This window comes from Dromaius novaehollandiae, chromosome 2, assembly GCF_036370855.1.
Source record: "Dromaius novaehollandiae isolate bDroNov1 chromosome 2, bDroNov1.hap1, whole genome shotgun sequence".
NCBI lineage: Eukaryota > Metazoa > Chordata > Aves > Casuariiformes > Dromaiidae > Dromaius > Dromaius novaehollandiae.
Window position 1 is genome coordinate 40,032,140 of NC_088099.1, and position 16,383 is coordinate 40,048,522.

Genomic DNA, 16,383 nt, shown 5'->3' on the forward strand with positions numbered 1-16,383 from the left:
AGTATCTCTGGTGTGAACTGTGCACAGCTTATTGCTTATCTTATGCAACTGCAAACCTTCAGGGACTGAATGAACGCGTTCCACTTTGCAGAGTAAAGTGGGAGTCATGTGCTTTGGAGGTGTGCATTTTCCCCTGTGGAAACACTGAGAAAGTTTGAAAGTTGAGTAAAGGTTAACATACAGTGTCAATATCTGTAAGAGCTTCCCGCTTTTGTGTGTCCTCTTTCATCTCTTTTCAGTGAGTTGATTTACATAACATAGGTAAGACCTTATTTCATTCCAGTGTCCAATTCCTCCAAGTGTCAAGTGCTTGAAAGCAAGGGTCAAACTTACCAAAATGTGTGGAATAAGACAGACTTGTTTTATGAGTGTTAATACCAGTATTCATCCTGGAGAAATAGCCACCCAAGTCAAAGGTATAGGGGTGTCATGTGTGAGGTAGGTTGCAGTAACATTGAATCACAGTAGCCCTCCAGATCTGTTACATTTTTTTCCTTTCTCAAAACCTTTGCCAAACTGTGGTTCAAAATAAAAGTTGTACCTAAAAATATAGCCAGTAATAATTTAAAAGCTTCATTGTGCTTTAAGGATTTCATGCCTTGAAGTAAGAGAGGTAGTCATACTGGCTTCTCTAATTTACCTTTTTCAAACATTTTGTTTCTTACTGAACGCCCACCTCTAGTAACCAATGCCTTATTGCATCTTTGGGGATTCTCACCCTGATCCTGGGATCAGGCTTGCCTGTGAACCTGCAGCGCTTTGAAAAGATGGGAGCAGACTCCTTCCAGCGTCAGGGGATGGAGCTCTGTGCTTGCGCAGTGAGGAGCAGTAACAAGCGATGCTCTGTGCCGTGGCTTCATCTCTGACCACCTGCTTTGTGCCCACCCTGGGCAACACTGTTGGTGAGAAGTGCCCTGGACAACGTCAGTGTACAGGCTCTGCATTTGTACTCACTTGCCTTTGTATTTTCGATGGTTTACGTAAATCAGGATGAATTCTGAGTCTTGGAAAGAAAAATAAGAGCTCCGGAAAGCTCTCTGTTGGAGTTATGATGAGAGAGATTTTGGCAGTTCATTGTCTGGTTTTTTGCAGTTATTCTAGAACTTCTGGCATAGATCTTTCTGCACGATTTATAAGGTAGTTGCATCTCAGAAATGAGCAATGCAAAATAACTGTATAGATGACTTGTCTTGCACCTACACAAAAATGGATTGCATCGTGAGGTGAAAAAGACAGGAGTTGTGCAAAAATCAATTCCCAGGTGAATATTTTGTTTTCAGTGAATGGGGGGAGGCATTTATAGAGAGTTCACAGAAGATACTTATTCAGAGTCCTCTTTGTTTCCTGCTCCTTTCCTGGCCATGCCCATAGGACACGTCCGTGGAACAGAGAGCAGCGTTTTGCTTCGCACCAGCCTGCTCAGGCACCTTCCTTTCATGATCGGCCTGTACCTCCTTGTTTGAACAGTTCTCAGCTCTCCATGCCTGTTCGTTTGTGTAATGGTATCTTCTCGACCCTTTCAACATGTAGCTGTCAGGTGACACTGTTAGAGATGCAATCATTGCTGCTCAGATTTTTATTTTTAAATATCTTGCACGTAAGAATGAATGTCTAAAAGAATGGGTGTATTCAGCCATTGAATAGTTTTCTGCACAAGCTGCTATTGCTACAAAGAATATTGCTCTTTTCCATTTCTGTAATAATCTTATATTGTTTGCAACTGATTTGCCACTTTTTTCTCCTTGATGAAAAATGGTCTGATTTCATATTTTGCCTACTTTGTTTATCCAGAGGTGTTTTACAAATTATGTTCTTCTAATGCTCCACCACTGTGGATAAAATGTGACCTTCAAACTCAAATGAAAGGGTTCAGTCCAGATAAATAAAATAAACAGAACTTGCAAACAAAAACAGCTGTACTAGGAATGTGAAAAGAATAGCAGTAAAGCCTTTTGACCGTAATATAAGAATGCTCATTCTTTAATTTACTGTGGTTATATAATGCAGACAGTTCTGAGTCTCATTTAAACTGAGGTTTGTCCTTGTGGTCACCCAGATGCAGTGAAAAGGAGCAGCGCCTTAATGATATGTGCATCAGAAAGACCAAATCTACATCTGTTAGCCTCCTTTCTTACCACACTGGCTTTGCTCTGTTTAGATTTCAGATTCCTACCCATACTGTTATCTGTTCCTTTTGATAAACTCTGCAATGAGAGGAAATGTTTTTGCATAATTTTCAAGAGTCCTGTTTCCTATTTGAGATCTGAGAAATGGCTTCCACCACTAAGACCCTTGGGAACTTAATTTTTCTGTGTGGAAGCTAGAGGAGCATAATGAGTACCCTCTGTACAAATTCAATATTAGTTCTACACCTAAGGTCAAGCAAAAGTTAATAACCATTTTTTATGTGACAAACATGAAACCGACATTGCATTTCACACCCCTGTCATTTTAAAAGAAAATAAAATGCTGGAGTTGATATTAAATTGATTTAAACCACAAAGCATAAATATCAAGAACACCCATATTAGCGCTGGAGAGACACTGCCACCATTGTCACTTGTGGAATAGTTCGTTACCCAATTTACAGGCACCTCTACCCGATCCCTTGCTTGCTGTGCACTGCTAGGTACAGAGGTGCTGAACACTGCTATAAGCAGGAGTCCCTCTTCAATAATTTTTTGCATTTTCTTTGTTTCTTTAATTAGCTGATTTACTCAGCTGATTGCACAGCTGTCTGGGCAACACCCCCCGAAGGGCCTGCCAACTGTTTCAGAGATATGTAGGGTACTCAGTGAAGGGAAATCTGTGCAGTAATTTGCATATATATATATATTCAGAAATAGTGGGAAAAAATGAGGAAGCTCCAAGGCAATTTTTGTGTTGCTAATAAAAGGGAACATGTTAAGGATGAGCTTAAAAACCTGTCTCTTTTCAGTAATTCCTGGGAAAAGATTACAATTTCATGGTAAATAAGGAACCAATTCTCAGTTGGAGGGTTTTATTTCTGGGATTCTCACAGTGTCTTATATGCAGCTTTTCAGGAGTTCAGAGGTACTCAGTGCTTGTTGTTTTTCCCTCTTTTATTTGGAAATAGGACCGGGGAAATACAGGAGTATGCAAGTGTGGCCTGGTCAGGTTTAAAATGGTCCCCAAATCTGACGTTTGTAAAGCATTTAATCTTTGCCCATCTTCCTTTCCTTTGCTCAGCCCTACTGCCTTGCATAAGCTAGAGTATCTGGTGCTCAGTTTCCCCAGTAGTATCAATATAAGCTATTCTTTTTTTTCCACTTTGATAAATTAATAGGCATCAGCAAATATTATAACACTGTCAGGCAGCTCAGAGCTGCCATAGTAACCAGCCTCTCTGGAGCTCACTGTATACCCTCCACAAAGAATAACAAGGGATATCACATGCCTCATTGTGGAAAAAAATAATAAAGTTCTCAACAATCATCAAATTGGCTTAGAATCATGTGATTTTAAAAAATGCTTTTGTTGTTGTTTGTTTCTTACAAGTTTCATCCCAGAAACTTTCTTTTGAAAAACAGAAAGGAAAGAAAGGTGCCTCTCTTGAAAAATTTGGGATCTAAGAAGAATGCCAGAAGGTGTGAGCTTCCCAGGAGCTGGTGACAATCGACTGGTGCAGGCGGTTTGAGGGGGCAGAGAAGTGGCCTGTAACCACCCAGCAGGGAGGAGGCAGTGAGCCTGCTGGCTTGTCAAATAAAGCAAAATTCTACTACGCAGTAGTCCCTTCGCCACTGCCACGGTGTTGAGAGCCTCCCATCTGCAGAGGGCATGTAGGTGCCCTTTGCTTGCTGCCTAGAAAAATTTTTTTTTTTTTTTAAATCACATGGTAGTGAAAGGATTGAGATCTTGCAATGGGAGAAGTAGTTTGCTGTTCTAAGATGTGAGCAGGTCAGAGAACCATAATAAATAATAAATGAACATCCTTATTCCCCAGGAAAGTGCACCAGTGCAACACGAGGAGCATAGCCCAGGGGTTGCGGGAGGTCTGTGCTGCGAGACGGCCGGAGCAGCCATCAGGGCCAGGCCTTTATTTGGGTGCTTGCTATGCCGTGCTGCTCAGCAACAAAATGGTTAACTGTGATGGCAGTGCTCTCTTTAAATGTTTAAATAATGAGCTTTCAAAGTTAACACCCTATAAAGCCAAAGGGAGGAAGTTCACACCTCTGCTGGTGTTATTGTTCTGGTCTGGCTGGCTGCAGAGTCCCAGGGACGATAGCGCGCTAGTTTGTGTTGGGAAGGTTATCTTTGCAGCCAGAAGGGGTAGAAAGAAGAAACTTCGTTTATGTAAAAGGAAGAAAGCGGAGCTGCTGCACAATGCAGCAGAGCCTCTGGGAAGGTTGCAATGCTGCAGCCTCCAGGAGTTGTTTCATGTGTGGCCTTTCCACGAGCCCTCTCCACTTTTGTTTAGGTAGATGGTTCTGCCATTTTGCATAGAAAAAAGTATTAAAAATGAAACAACACAGATTGTACTATGTGATTCTTTTAACTTTTTTTGTCAAACATAAGGACCCCTAGAGCACTCTGTGCTGCAGGGAAAGATGAACCCTACCGCTGCCTTCTATCTACTTTTAACTTTGTCACGTGGTAGTAAAAACAGGCACGCTGCAGTCAGTAATGTTGACATAGAGAATATGCTCCGTTTTGGTTTAAGTGATGGTTCCAGTCCCTTTCCCATCAGACCCCCCTTATGAGAGCTGATTTTGCTGACAAAGCTAGTAGAAAATGTGCTGTTTCTTTACTTCTTTGTTATTTTTCTGCTGGTTTAATGAGCTTAAACTACTTTCTTCTGCCCAAAACTTGCTTGCACAAATTGAAAACAAAATCTTAATGCTAAACAGAAAGCCCTTTCTTGAACAAGACTTTATGATTTCTTACTTCCTAAATTGCAACTCAGCATTGATTCTGCTGGTGACTGGTGGAACCAGGCAGAGAAGAGGTTATAAGGGAAATGCTAAATCAACCTCAGTTTCAGCTGCATGAATATATATGAGTATTGTGCATGCTCCATTAGGGTTAAAGTGGGTTACTTCTCCCTGTAACAAAGATCAAAAGAAATTAAACAAACTTTACTTGTAAAAGTGATAATCCCTTTGCATATAAATACTCAGTCTCCCTCCTAGAAGGTTTCTCTACTCCAAGATTAGTTCTTTAGAAAAATCTTCTAGCAAAATCCCAGCTCTGGTCCACAGGGAAGCAAGGATATTAGATCAGATGATGGCCCTTATGATCCTTAAGTGACCATTAAAAATCAACATCCTGAATTCCCTAAGCTAATTTGCAAATGGACACATTTGAATTGCTCTTTAGCAAGTTAATGCACTTTTTATGTCTTCACTTTCTTTCATTCATGATGACCTTTTTTGTAGGTCAAAGGAAGAGAAATGCTGCAGATAAAAAAGAGAATTTACTTGTATTTTTTTTATCTTTGGTCTCAAGGCCGGCTCCACACATAACGTTGAATAGATTTGTATGGGTCAGGGTGAACCAGCTTTGCCTTTCACTACTGTTGCTGCTTTGTAAGAAATCCTGGAATATTCCTACCACAAGGAGAAAAGCAGGGTTTATGCTGGCTGAGAAGGAAGTGTTTGGCCAAGCTCCAAAGTTCACAAGTTTTTCTGTGTACATTTTACAATTTTAGGGAACTGTCCCAGAATCAACGCTTGCCTGAGAAATACTTTCCCATCCCACCCTAAACTTCCGGTTAGTTTTCCTACAGTTGAATTTGCAACGTCAAGCCTTTTTATTAAAAATAAATAGCCAACTGGCAGTAAGTGGGAAATTATCCTTGAATTAATGTATTTTATGACTGAACTTCGTACTGCGTGCACAAAAGCCTGTTAGGGCAGCACCTAGGCCACAGCTATAGATTAGTTTCCTGTGTGGGAATTCAAGGGGATGTTTGCAAGTTGTTGCTGGGTTAGGAAACACAGTGTACAGAAATATAGCAGTTTGTTTCCTAAGGGTGTGTGTGACGACCTATATAAACATAATTTTCAGGACTGTATAGGAATATTTTAAAAAATCATGTTGTTTCTTCATTTTTATAGGCAAAATATGTACTAATCTTTTCCTACAGAAACCATGAAAATGTAATTAAGGGTTATTATTCCTCCATGTGGTCACCTCAGTCTTCAAGGGACTGTATTCTTGTGATGAAAAAAAATGTATTTGATGGTGTGGTTCCTTGAGTATTGCTCCCTGGGTGTTGTCAAAGGGTTCAAATTGTGGCTGGTTCTTCTGTGTTTGGATAGCAGGCAGAGAGGACGTAGAAATCAAGCTTGTGATGGAAATTTCATGGAAAAGAGGCTGATCGTGCTCCCTGTCTCCCAAGGGGGCTGGGCGAACATCAGTGTGAGGTCTGGGATTTTCTTTTTTTTCCCCTTTAAGAAAATGTTTACTGGTTCTTTTCTGCATTCCTTGCACAGTCTAAACAACACTGGAGCCAAGGACAGCTGGGTTTGGATTATGAACTTTTTGCAGCTTTTTTTAGTGTTGAGCTGTTAAATTGCTAATAAAAGCAGCTCTTTGCTTTTTCTTAAGCCCTTTGTTTAGGATGCCTCCGAACTGGGGTGGTTTTCTCATCAGCTTTAAAATTGCTGCTGCTAAAGTTGTTCAAAACCCAGGGCTACCTGTGACTGTTGCAGAACAGCTGCCGCCTTTCCCTTGTGCTGGGTAAAAGATGTTTCCTCCCTCGTTGCTTGTTGCTTGTCACTAGCTCCCCAGCCAGACGTCATTCCCCCGCTGACGCACCGGCAGCGGCAGGTTAGCGAGGGTGCGCCGTTTCTCCGAGGTCCTCGGCTCGTTTTGGTCGAAGGGATCTCAGGTGCTTCCCGGCCACCCTCCGCTTGCAGGTTCGGGGCAGGGGAAGGGGACCCCTGGAGCGGGGGCCGTGCCGAGCCGCTGGGACCAGCCGCCAGCCTTTCCCTGGCACAGCTGGCCGCGGAGCACCCGTCTGCTGGCGGGGTCCATGTGAAGCACTCAAGCCCGGTCCTGCAGTCTTGCTCCTCAGCTTGCCGAGTGCCGTGCCTTTAGGCAGCGTGATTAATAGCAGACGTTTGAGGGGATATTTTGGACATCCGTGGCTAGAGCAAATTGATTACAGGAGAAATCGGGAAATGGAGATTTGGGGAAATGTTGCATTTCTGCTGTCTGTCTAACCCAGCTGCCGACTCAAGCAGTTTTCAGTGGATCGGACAACTGATAGACAGCCTTTGTTATGCTGTCTGGTATCGCAGCGCTGCTGTCTCACCCCTGTTCTTCCGAGCAGGATTTAGCGCACTGAGATCCCGGAGGCTGTGTGTCCCTCTGGTAGCGAGGGCAGCGCAGGGCCACGGGCTCCGCGAGGAGAAGCCGGGGGACGGTGGCAGTGGGAGCGGGCTGCGGGGCTGCCCAGGGAAAGCCCAGCCTCCCGCGGGGGGACAGGCGGCTCCACAGTGGGGGCCACACGCAGCTTTTGAGGTTTTGGCTCTGGTTACTGCTTCATTGGGTCTGCGCTTTCACTAGCTAGATTGAACTGGGGGTGGGTAGACTTTCTCATGCCATGGTTGCACTTTGTTTCCCTCCAGCTTTAAATGCTACTTTGATTTAGACCTAATTATACGTGCTTGCTGTAGTAGCTGTAGCTCGACCCTGTGTTTTCAGCATTCACCTTGAACTTCAGAGGCTGGCTGGTAAAGTGAGGCCAGCAAACCCACTAGTGAAGATTTATACCAGCCCTCTGTTCTCTTTTGATAAAGGATTTAAAAAGTTCCCTGAATGGAGTAAACTGCCCTGACAAATTGACTTTTTTTTCTTTTATAATTACAACTGTACTGCTTTTTTTTTTTTCATAGCATAACTGTATCCTTCAAAGGTGAGGCAGGAAGAAGAATTATACTGTATAGGGCATAGCAATATCAGCAGAAACGCTGCAGTAAAAAGCAAATAAATCACTGTGCTTTACTTCAGGGCTCAAGCACAGACTAAAGTTACATTTCTTACAAGTTTGCTGGATGCTGCCTGAAGTTCAGGCTAGCTGTACATCATGTCTGCAACAGGCTCAGAGCACGTGTGCAGACACCCAAAACCAGATCTCATGGCCCAAGCGATACATGAGAGTTCAGCCGCGGTAATGCGGTTGTACAGGTAAAGCATCAGGCTGAGGGTGGAGGTGAGCGTCGGTGAGAACGGCTGATGAAGTTATTCTTGCTGCCTCTCAGCCTTTCCCCTGCTATGTGGACACCCGGCCCATGGAGCAGTCAAATCCCGGGCTGCCCAGCTTACAGACACAGTTTTAAGGCAAAACAGGTGATACTTGTCTTGAAGCACAGTTCCCATGCGGATTGAGGACCTGCTGAGATAGCTGGCGTGAAGGAGGGAGGAGGTGGACGGGAGGAGGCACACGAGCGAAATCCTCTCACTCGTGCCCCCAAGCCCCGAGCCTTGCGACGGTCAGGAAACGGGTGGGCAAGCTGCACTGCACTGCGCTGCACTGCACTGCAAATCATTTAATGTGGAGGCAAGACCGATGAGATTTGAGTATAGTGGTTATAAGGAAAGTTGCTTCTCAGGTGTTTCATCCGGTCTGGCGTGCCCGGCCTCTCCTGTGGCATGTCTCCGGAGGCCTGAGAGCTTACCGCCCCCCTTAAGGTGCGGCGGGCAGGCATGCTAAATGGAAGGGGAAATCCTGGGCTCTCTGCATGGCTATCCTGGATACAAAAGTCTGATGTGTTCCTCCAAAAGAGGCCCTTTTTTCTTTAGGTAGGTAATTTCATGATGCTAGTTTAGACCTTTCCAGAGTTTACATGTTTGATGCAGTGGTTTTTTTTCCTTAAAGTCTGACAAAATCAGTGTTAAGCAGTGTTAATTGAGCTAAGTGACTGGTGTTTCTTATTGTGCCAGTACTGAATAACCTTCAGCAGATCATCTTCTGCTACCATTTATTTCTGGAGATGACTTTTATGGAAAGTGATGCTCTTTGTTAAGACTGAGATCGCTTTGCTTACACAGAATTTTCCAAGGCTGAGGTGTGGGATAAATGTGCTTATTTTGCTTAGTCCAAACTGACCTTCAACCATATAATGAAAATAAAGGGATTTCTGCTTTTTTCTTCTTTATGAGTGGTCAGGTCTTGTTATAATGGCAAAGACTGGAATTTCCTTAAATTCCACTATTTTATCAGGAATAAATTAGTAGTAGGAATATAACCATTTAGTGCTGTGAAGGAACATTTTACCGCCTGGGAAAATGAGGTATACAGTAGTTTGTCTGAAAATGCTCAATGAATTAGCTAAAAAGATAAAACTGGGACCATATTTCCTGAATGGTAATCCTGTTTGATCTAAACTGGGCCATTCGGCTTTGCTTTTTCTTGTGATTTGAACCTGCTTACTTCCAATACCTTCTCTCCTTCTTGTTTTAGCAATTCATCAAAATGAAGAAGACAGCAGTCAAGAAATAAGAGGGCTAGAGGAGCTCAAGGATACGTCTGATGCTCAGGTAAATGTGTAAGATTAATAGTGTATCAGAGACTTTTTAAGATGCGCAAGTTGAAGGTTCTGCTTTCGATGGCTTTTTAGCATTGGGAAATGGGTTTTCCTCGATGTCCTGAGCAGGGAGCGTGTAGGAAGCAGAAAGTCTGCTGGATCTCGTATTCTGCAGCTATTCATAATAAGATTGATGATCACCCTGGGAATTAATCCCATGATGTTGAAATTGGACAGCGTTCTTAAACTACCTCTGCTCTTTCTAGATAGTATACATAGCATACACCAGATGTGAAAATAAAATGAGATATGTTTTAGGAGGCAAGGAAATGTGACATTTTGATTTAATTTTAATCACTGTAAGTAGGCATGCTATGAAATGAGGATACTTATCAGTCACTTGAGCGCAAGCAACCTTTTTCTTTCTTTTCCTGTCTGCCCTGATTTACAACCAAAACGTGCTTTTAGATACTGCTGAGGAGGAATGTAGCTACTTTCTGGAGTATTTTACTGTTAATTCCCTTACCCGTTTTGATTCTGCGAATCTTTTTGGATTAATCTTCAACTCATTTATGCACCCAAATGCTGCAAATATAACTGTATTGCTCATTTTATTGGTGCTGATTGTCATTTTGAAAAATGGGTTCTCCCTGTCTTGACTTCATTTTTTTCCTTCTTCATATGCATAAAACTCATAGTTCCTATCTCTGATTGCTCTTCCAACATTTTGACAGCTAAAAAGCAGTATGTGAGAAAAACAGGATTTGCATTGATGTCTATGAATGTGCCTATTCTAATGGGTGGAAACAGATCCATGCAGCCAAGCTTAGCAGCGCCTGTATATTTCTACGGGTAGACTGGCTTGACCATGGGACCCCAGGAGGGCCGTAGGCAGCTTCGGTAGCAGACCTGGACCATGGCAGACACCCCGAGAGTGAAGGCAGAAGAACTGGGGCCCATACGGATATAAATGGGTATTTCTAGCATTCCCTTCATAGTAATGCTTGAGCAAGATGTTTGGAAATGGCCTGCTCTCCTTTTTTTTTTTTTTTTTTTTGGCAAGCAGTTACAGATCAGTTTTTTTTTTTTTTTTAAAAACAGTGTAGAAGGAGTCCTAGTATGTGAAAGTTTTGTTACCCAGTTTTAATTCCTGATTCACATCAGTGTAGGGAAGAGAATCAGTCCTCTTAAGCTCAAGTGTACATTACAGAACCATGGAAAAGACCCAAGGGGAAATCCTGATCTCGCTGCAAAATTTTTTCAGCTTTGTTTTCCTCTTTGTGTTCCAAATCTGCTTGCTTCTACTTGATTGTTGTAGCTGTTATTATTATTTTTTGAAAATATTTGTTCACAGTTATATTAAAAATGTAAAAATAGAGACTACAATACGTGTGCTTCAAGCTAATAAGCAGTCAGCTAATAAGATTACATGGGCAGATTTTAGAAAAAGTGGGAATTTATTATCAGGATATTGATTCACTCAGCTTCTATTTGGCTGCAAACCAGCTTCTAAAATTTGAAAGAGTTTGAAACATATTTAAAATTAAACAATTAAGTGGCCAGTTAACAAAAGTGTTAAAGTGCACAACTGGGAGGAGGGCAGTAGCATTATCAAAGTGGCTGTTGCTCTAGTTTGTTTGTCAGTCCTATAAAAATGACATCCTACACACACTGAACACCGTTTGCTTTAAGTGTGTGAATGATTTTTTTGCTTTAGTGAGACCGTACATGTGACTGGAGCAAAGCAAATGATCTTTCTAGACAGTGACATATGGTTTTTAGTCTTCTGGTTGATCAAAGGTGAAACCTGTAATAATTACATTGTTTTCAACAGAAACAGAAGGAGGCAGAGGTGCAGTAAAAAAAACAGCTCTCCTGTTAGCTGATGGTGAGGGTTTGAAGCCTGCTCTGATTGCTACTTTGCTGGACATAGTATTAACTTATGTTGGTGTTACATGGCAAAACAGGTGGAAGTGCAGAAAAAATTCAGTTCACAGGTGTTTAAAAGGGAGCATGCTGTAAATAAGATGCTGTCCCGTCTGCCTAGGCATCTCTTATTTCACTTCCATGTTACTTCTAGCATGTTCATTTATCAGTGTTACTGCATTTCCAGAGGGAATATTTTCAGTGGATGTTCTGAAACAGAAAATGTTTTGTCAGCATTTTTGCTTTTACAAACTGATTAATTTACTTTTCTTCCCATTAAACCTTTTTATGCTGTTTTGAATATTACCTAAACACCTTTAATTATAGTAATTTCGTTCTGTGAATGGCAGTAAAATCTTATAAAACTTCTACATTCTTTTACCATTCATTAAATTAAAGCCAGTTAAAATATGCACCTTTATAATTTTAACCTTCAGATAAGTTAGTACTTGTGTCTCTGTCTGCATTCATGGGTTACAGGAGTAAACACTAACATTTGGGCATGCAGGATTTTGGATGGTATGTGCCTGTGCAACATATAAATGCAAATTGCACCTTGCAAGTAGGGAGGCTTGCCTTTCCCCTTTCTCTTAAGAGCTTTAAAGGCATTGCTTGAGAGTTAAATTTATATTGACAAGTGAAAATGACCAGTAATATGAAACTCTAACAACATCTTCCCAACCAGCTTTTAGAGGCTGTCAGCAGTTAATTAATTAGCTGAACTGGATGGTTTCTTACATTTCTTAGCAGAAAGATATGCTGGCTTTCCCGTTATATAACTGAGGAAATCAGAATTATATGTGAGGAATTCATATTTTTGCTTTAATTATGAAAAAGCGTATTTAGCCTTTTATATTTTAAGTGCATTATTTACTCCCAGAGCCAATTTTCCAAAAGCATGTATGTTTAACTTGATAATACCCTAGCTTTCCCAGGAGAGTTTTAGTTGACCTTTTATCCTCCAGAAGCCCAATAAAATACATTTTTTAATGTTCCCTGCATTTCTTTAAATTAACAAATAGTTGGAGGGAGGGGGTATGTTAAAAAAGTAGGATTTCTTCTTGGTGATTATTTGAAACAGGGCAATGTGATTCTTTAATGCAATTGCTGATTTGAATAGAGACAGTTTTCGTGGCACGGATAATGGGATTGTATCTAGAGCTGTTTGTTCCCTGGGGAGCTCAGCCATGTAGAAAACAATAATACGTTCCCTCTGAACACACAGTGAAACAGTGAGGTCGTGTGTTTGAAAAGTCATCTTTCTCCAGGATGTTTCTTCCACTTGAGTATACTGAAGCCAATCGTTCTCCCAAAAGGGGATTTTGACTGGGGTAGGAACTTAACATGAGGGTATCTGGGGAGTCACTTTCAACTTTTTTTGGAGTAGCCTCACTGCCAGTATCTTCTCATCCTTGCCACCCAACAACTTGCTCAGAAACCCTTCGTTTTGCCACTCTCCCTCGGCCCCTGCTGCAGATTGCTCCTTGTGGATCCTGGGGCCGTCTTTCCAAGCCATTCCCACCCAGGCGGCGGTGGTGGCTGCTGCCTCCTCCCCGCTGCTTCTTCCGCCCTTGGCTGACTGGAGCCGGGACAATGTGGAATTCAACCAAGTCAGGTTGTGAGATGCCCCTTGGTGGTCGGAAACCGGGGGAGTCTGGCTCCGTGAAATAAACTTTCTTTACTTGGATACTTCAATTTTTATGCTAGTCAAGCGTATTTACAGAATAGAAATCAGACTGGCAATAAGATAACTACATCAGTCAAATTATTAATAGAAAAGGAAGTGAAATCCCCATTCCTTAACTTAAAAAAAAAATGTTTTTAAATGTTGGACCATGCTTCATGCACTGGAGAGGAAAAGTGTTTGTTCAGCGTAGGGAATAGTGCATTTCTGTCGGATGTCCACCTGACATTTGAAATACAGGGATTTCCAACCTTCAGTGCCTCTCATATGATCTGAATTGTCTGTGTGGAACATGAAAGGGTGAAAAGTGCCTCTGGAGCAGTCAGAACCTCTCAAGATTTGAGATCTAAATCTTTATGATCCCAAAGCCCTAAAAAATCTTAACAATTCAAATATCCTTCACCTAGAAGCCTGTGGAGATCACAAAGTACAGATGTTACACTCTCTGCTAGAAGTACCGCTAAGCCATGGAATAGGCAGGCTTGGCTCTAGCTGATGTCCCTAAGCAATCTGAGTATTGCATAGTGCAAACATCTGACCTCAGCCAACTCTGTGAGAGTTGCCCAGACACCCCATGTAAATTACTGGAGAAAAATATGAGTTTCAGGAAACAACTTATTTGACCATTTTTAAATCTCTATTGTAAAGCGAAAGATTTTTCACTTTGTAAGTACCACTTTTTCTCTCTTGATTTAAAGAGGCTCTCGACGATTAATTCACTGTAGTTTTCTACATTTAATAAGATCAATCTCCCACTGATCTGCAGGTGATAATGGTGTGTCAGTGCTGTGGTTTATAAATCCATGTCCCAGAGATGAAAGATCAGGTACTAATCTTATAGAAAATGTAAGGATCTTCAAATTAGTGCTGCTATTCCTTATTTCATCATGGATTTCTAACCTTCAGACCAGGGCTTAGGTTCCTTATGCAGCATGTGGGAAAGCTGGTTGTCTCAGAAGGCTGGGAACTAGGCGTAGGAAATGCAAAGCACAGGTTGTGTCTGCAGTTCTCTTCTCTGGAGCACAAGTGACTGATGCAGGGTTGGGAGGAGATGCCTTCATCTATTCTGGAGGAATGTAGGCACATAAAATTTTTTTCAAATAATTCTGTCAGAATGACTCTTTAGTTTTAGTAGTGGCACCTTTTTTTTGCTTGTCAGCATCAAAGCACTTACTCATAAAGTTGATTTGATATCCTCCTCAGCTGAAGAAGCTTTAACCCACATTTCCCACTTCTTTGGAGAAAACAGCAGACTATAGGATAGCCTGGATGGGCACTCTCCAACCTCCAGCTGTCATGGAAGGAGATGCTGAAAGCCGAAGGGAATGGAAGCAGGTGCAAGAGCCTGCCTGACTTGATGGGTTCGTGGTCAGGACACCCCTGGCTATTGGTCCTGGCTCCCAGGACAGTTTATGGATTTTAGGGTGAATACTCATTGAGTAAAACTCAGGATGAGTAGGAAAAAGAAAAGGTGGAGGAAGTGAGGAAGAAGGTTTACTTGCAGATTACCCTTCAAGTCATATGGCAGTAAGAGAGCTATGTCACATCCCTGGCCCTCCCAGGACAGATAGGACCGATGCCGTTCCCATCAGGAAACACCTGGGCTAATAAAGGCCACCCGGAGTCAAGCGAGGTCTCAGTTTTGCAGAGGCTGCATCCATGCTCAAATCGTGGTACTAGCCACAGACTTTGCAGTGAGCAATTTAGCCCTTGTCAGCTAACGTGCTGAGGGATGGATCTGATATGTCTGTGTGCAAGCATAAATGTGTCTTTACATACATGTCATTTTTATAAAACACCAATGCTGAATGTTATGACAAAGCACTGTTGACAGCAGTATATTAGCCAAAAAAAAAAGTTTAATGTATTTTAGAACCATTTGTTCTTAATAGTTCACTAACTTTTTTTTAGTATTTAAAAATAATAGTTCTAGCATTTTAAAGCAAATCTCATTTTCTTTCATAACAGAATTGGATGATATTAATTTCTTATTTATAGAATACATAAATGTGGTGCAATTTTCTTTTAACTCTTACAGCTTGCATACGTGAAAAATCGTTGGCGTTGGAGCAATGGGAGTTCTAGTATGTTATTTTTAGGAGTGACTGTGATGCACTTCATTCTTTTTCCAGGGCTGTTCCCGGCTAACTTTCCCATGAGTTTTTAACCTCTTGCTCTTGTTCTCTTATGTAACAGGAAATAGGTTGACAGGAACAAACAGAATACAAGCATATCAGTCAGTCACACAGTAGCGGTTGATTTAGTTAGCCCTGCCTTCTTTCTTCCAAAGTAGATACATTTGGAGATTCAGATGTGCCTCAGCTCTTCTTGAGTTGTTTCAGGGGAAGCAGCGATTTGTTTGTGGTCAGCAAGCGGCACAGAATTACGGCAAATATGATAAAACAGATGTGTTTCTTTTAAGGTTGAAACTTGTAGCAGTGTCATGTCCTGGGATTGTGGATTTAAGTATCTGTTTGCTCTTTCTCCCACCCTTAAGGCAGGGGTTTTGTGCAAGCTTCAGGAAAGAGATGACATTGGACGGATTGAGCTAGTCCAGAAGCTGGCAAGAGAAAACTGTCAGTTTTTGCAGGCGGATAGAAAACAACCAGAGAAGACAGAACAAGTAAGACATTTCTTGTTTGGTTTTTTTTTGTTTGTTTCTGGTAGGGGAGGGAGATTTAGGTCAGAAAACTGAAATAGCAAAGCTGATGGTCAGAATCCAGGACACACATTAGTCATGGGGCTGTAGCTGTTCTGTTTTGTAATTTACATTTCACTGGCATGTATTAAGTTCAATATTTTTTAACACATTTAAATTATTATTATGTTGACATTAGCTGTCAATTACTATTATTAGTAGTATTGCATAGCACATATGAAATAGCAGATGATTTCTGCATGTTTTCTACCACATTGTTGTTTCTACCAATTATAATGAAATGTTTGTCTTTAAAAATGTATTTAAATAATGTATAAAGTATATGAGCACTTACAGTACGTATTTTTTTTTTAATTTGTCTTAAAGAAAATTACTTTGCTGCTGGTATATTTGGAAGAAATTGTTGGCTGGAGCTTTTTTTTCAGTGTGGATTAAAAAAATGGTCTGGATAGGGAATTCAGCAGCTTCTAAAAAATTGTATTTTCAACAAAAACTTACATTGAGGAAAGCAGTATTCTGTTTATTGCTTCTGGAAGCAATTATTCAAATGTTAGTAACTGGATTGAAAATGCACTAAAACATGACTGCTCTGCTTATAGCACAATGTATCCTAATTTTGT

At 41.4% G+C, this 16,383-nt stretch overlaps 1 protein-coding gene across 2 annotated transcripts in view; it reads left to right on the forward strand.

Annotated features, from left to right (window-relative positions):
- The window catches only part of RAPGEF5 (Rap guanine nucleotide exchange factor 5), a 171,009-nt gene that overhangs the window by 57,538 nt on the left and 97,088 nt on the right, over window positions 1-16,383 (forward strand). For both annotated transcript variants that reach the window (XM_064506324.1, XM_064506325.1), the window contains exons 8-9: window positions 9,431-9,507; window positions 15,602-15,727. In XM_064506324.1, the coding sequence (XP_064362394.1) occupies window positions 9,431-9,507; window positions 15,602-15,727 (203 nt within the window). The remainder of the gene's footprint in view (window positions 1-9,430; window positions 9,508-15,601; window positions 15,728-16,383) is intronic.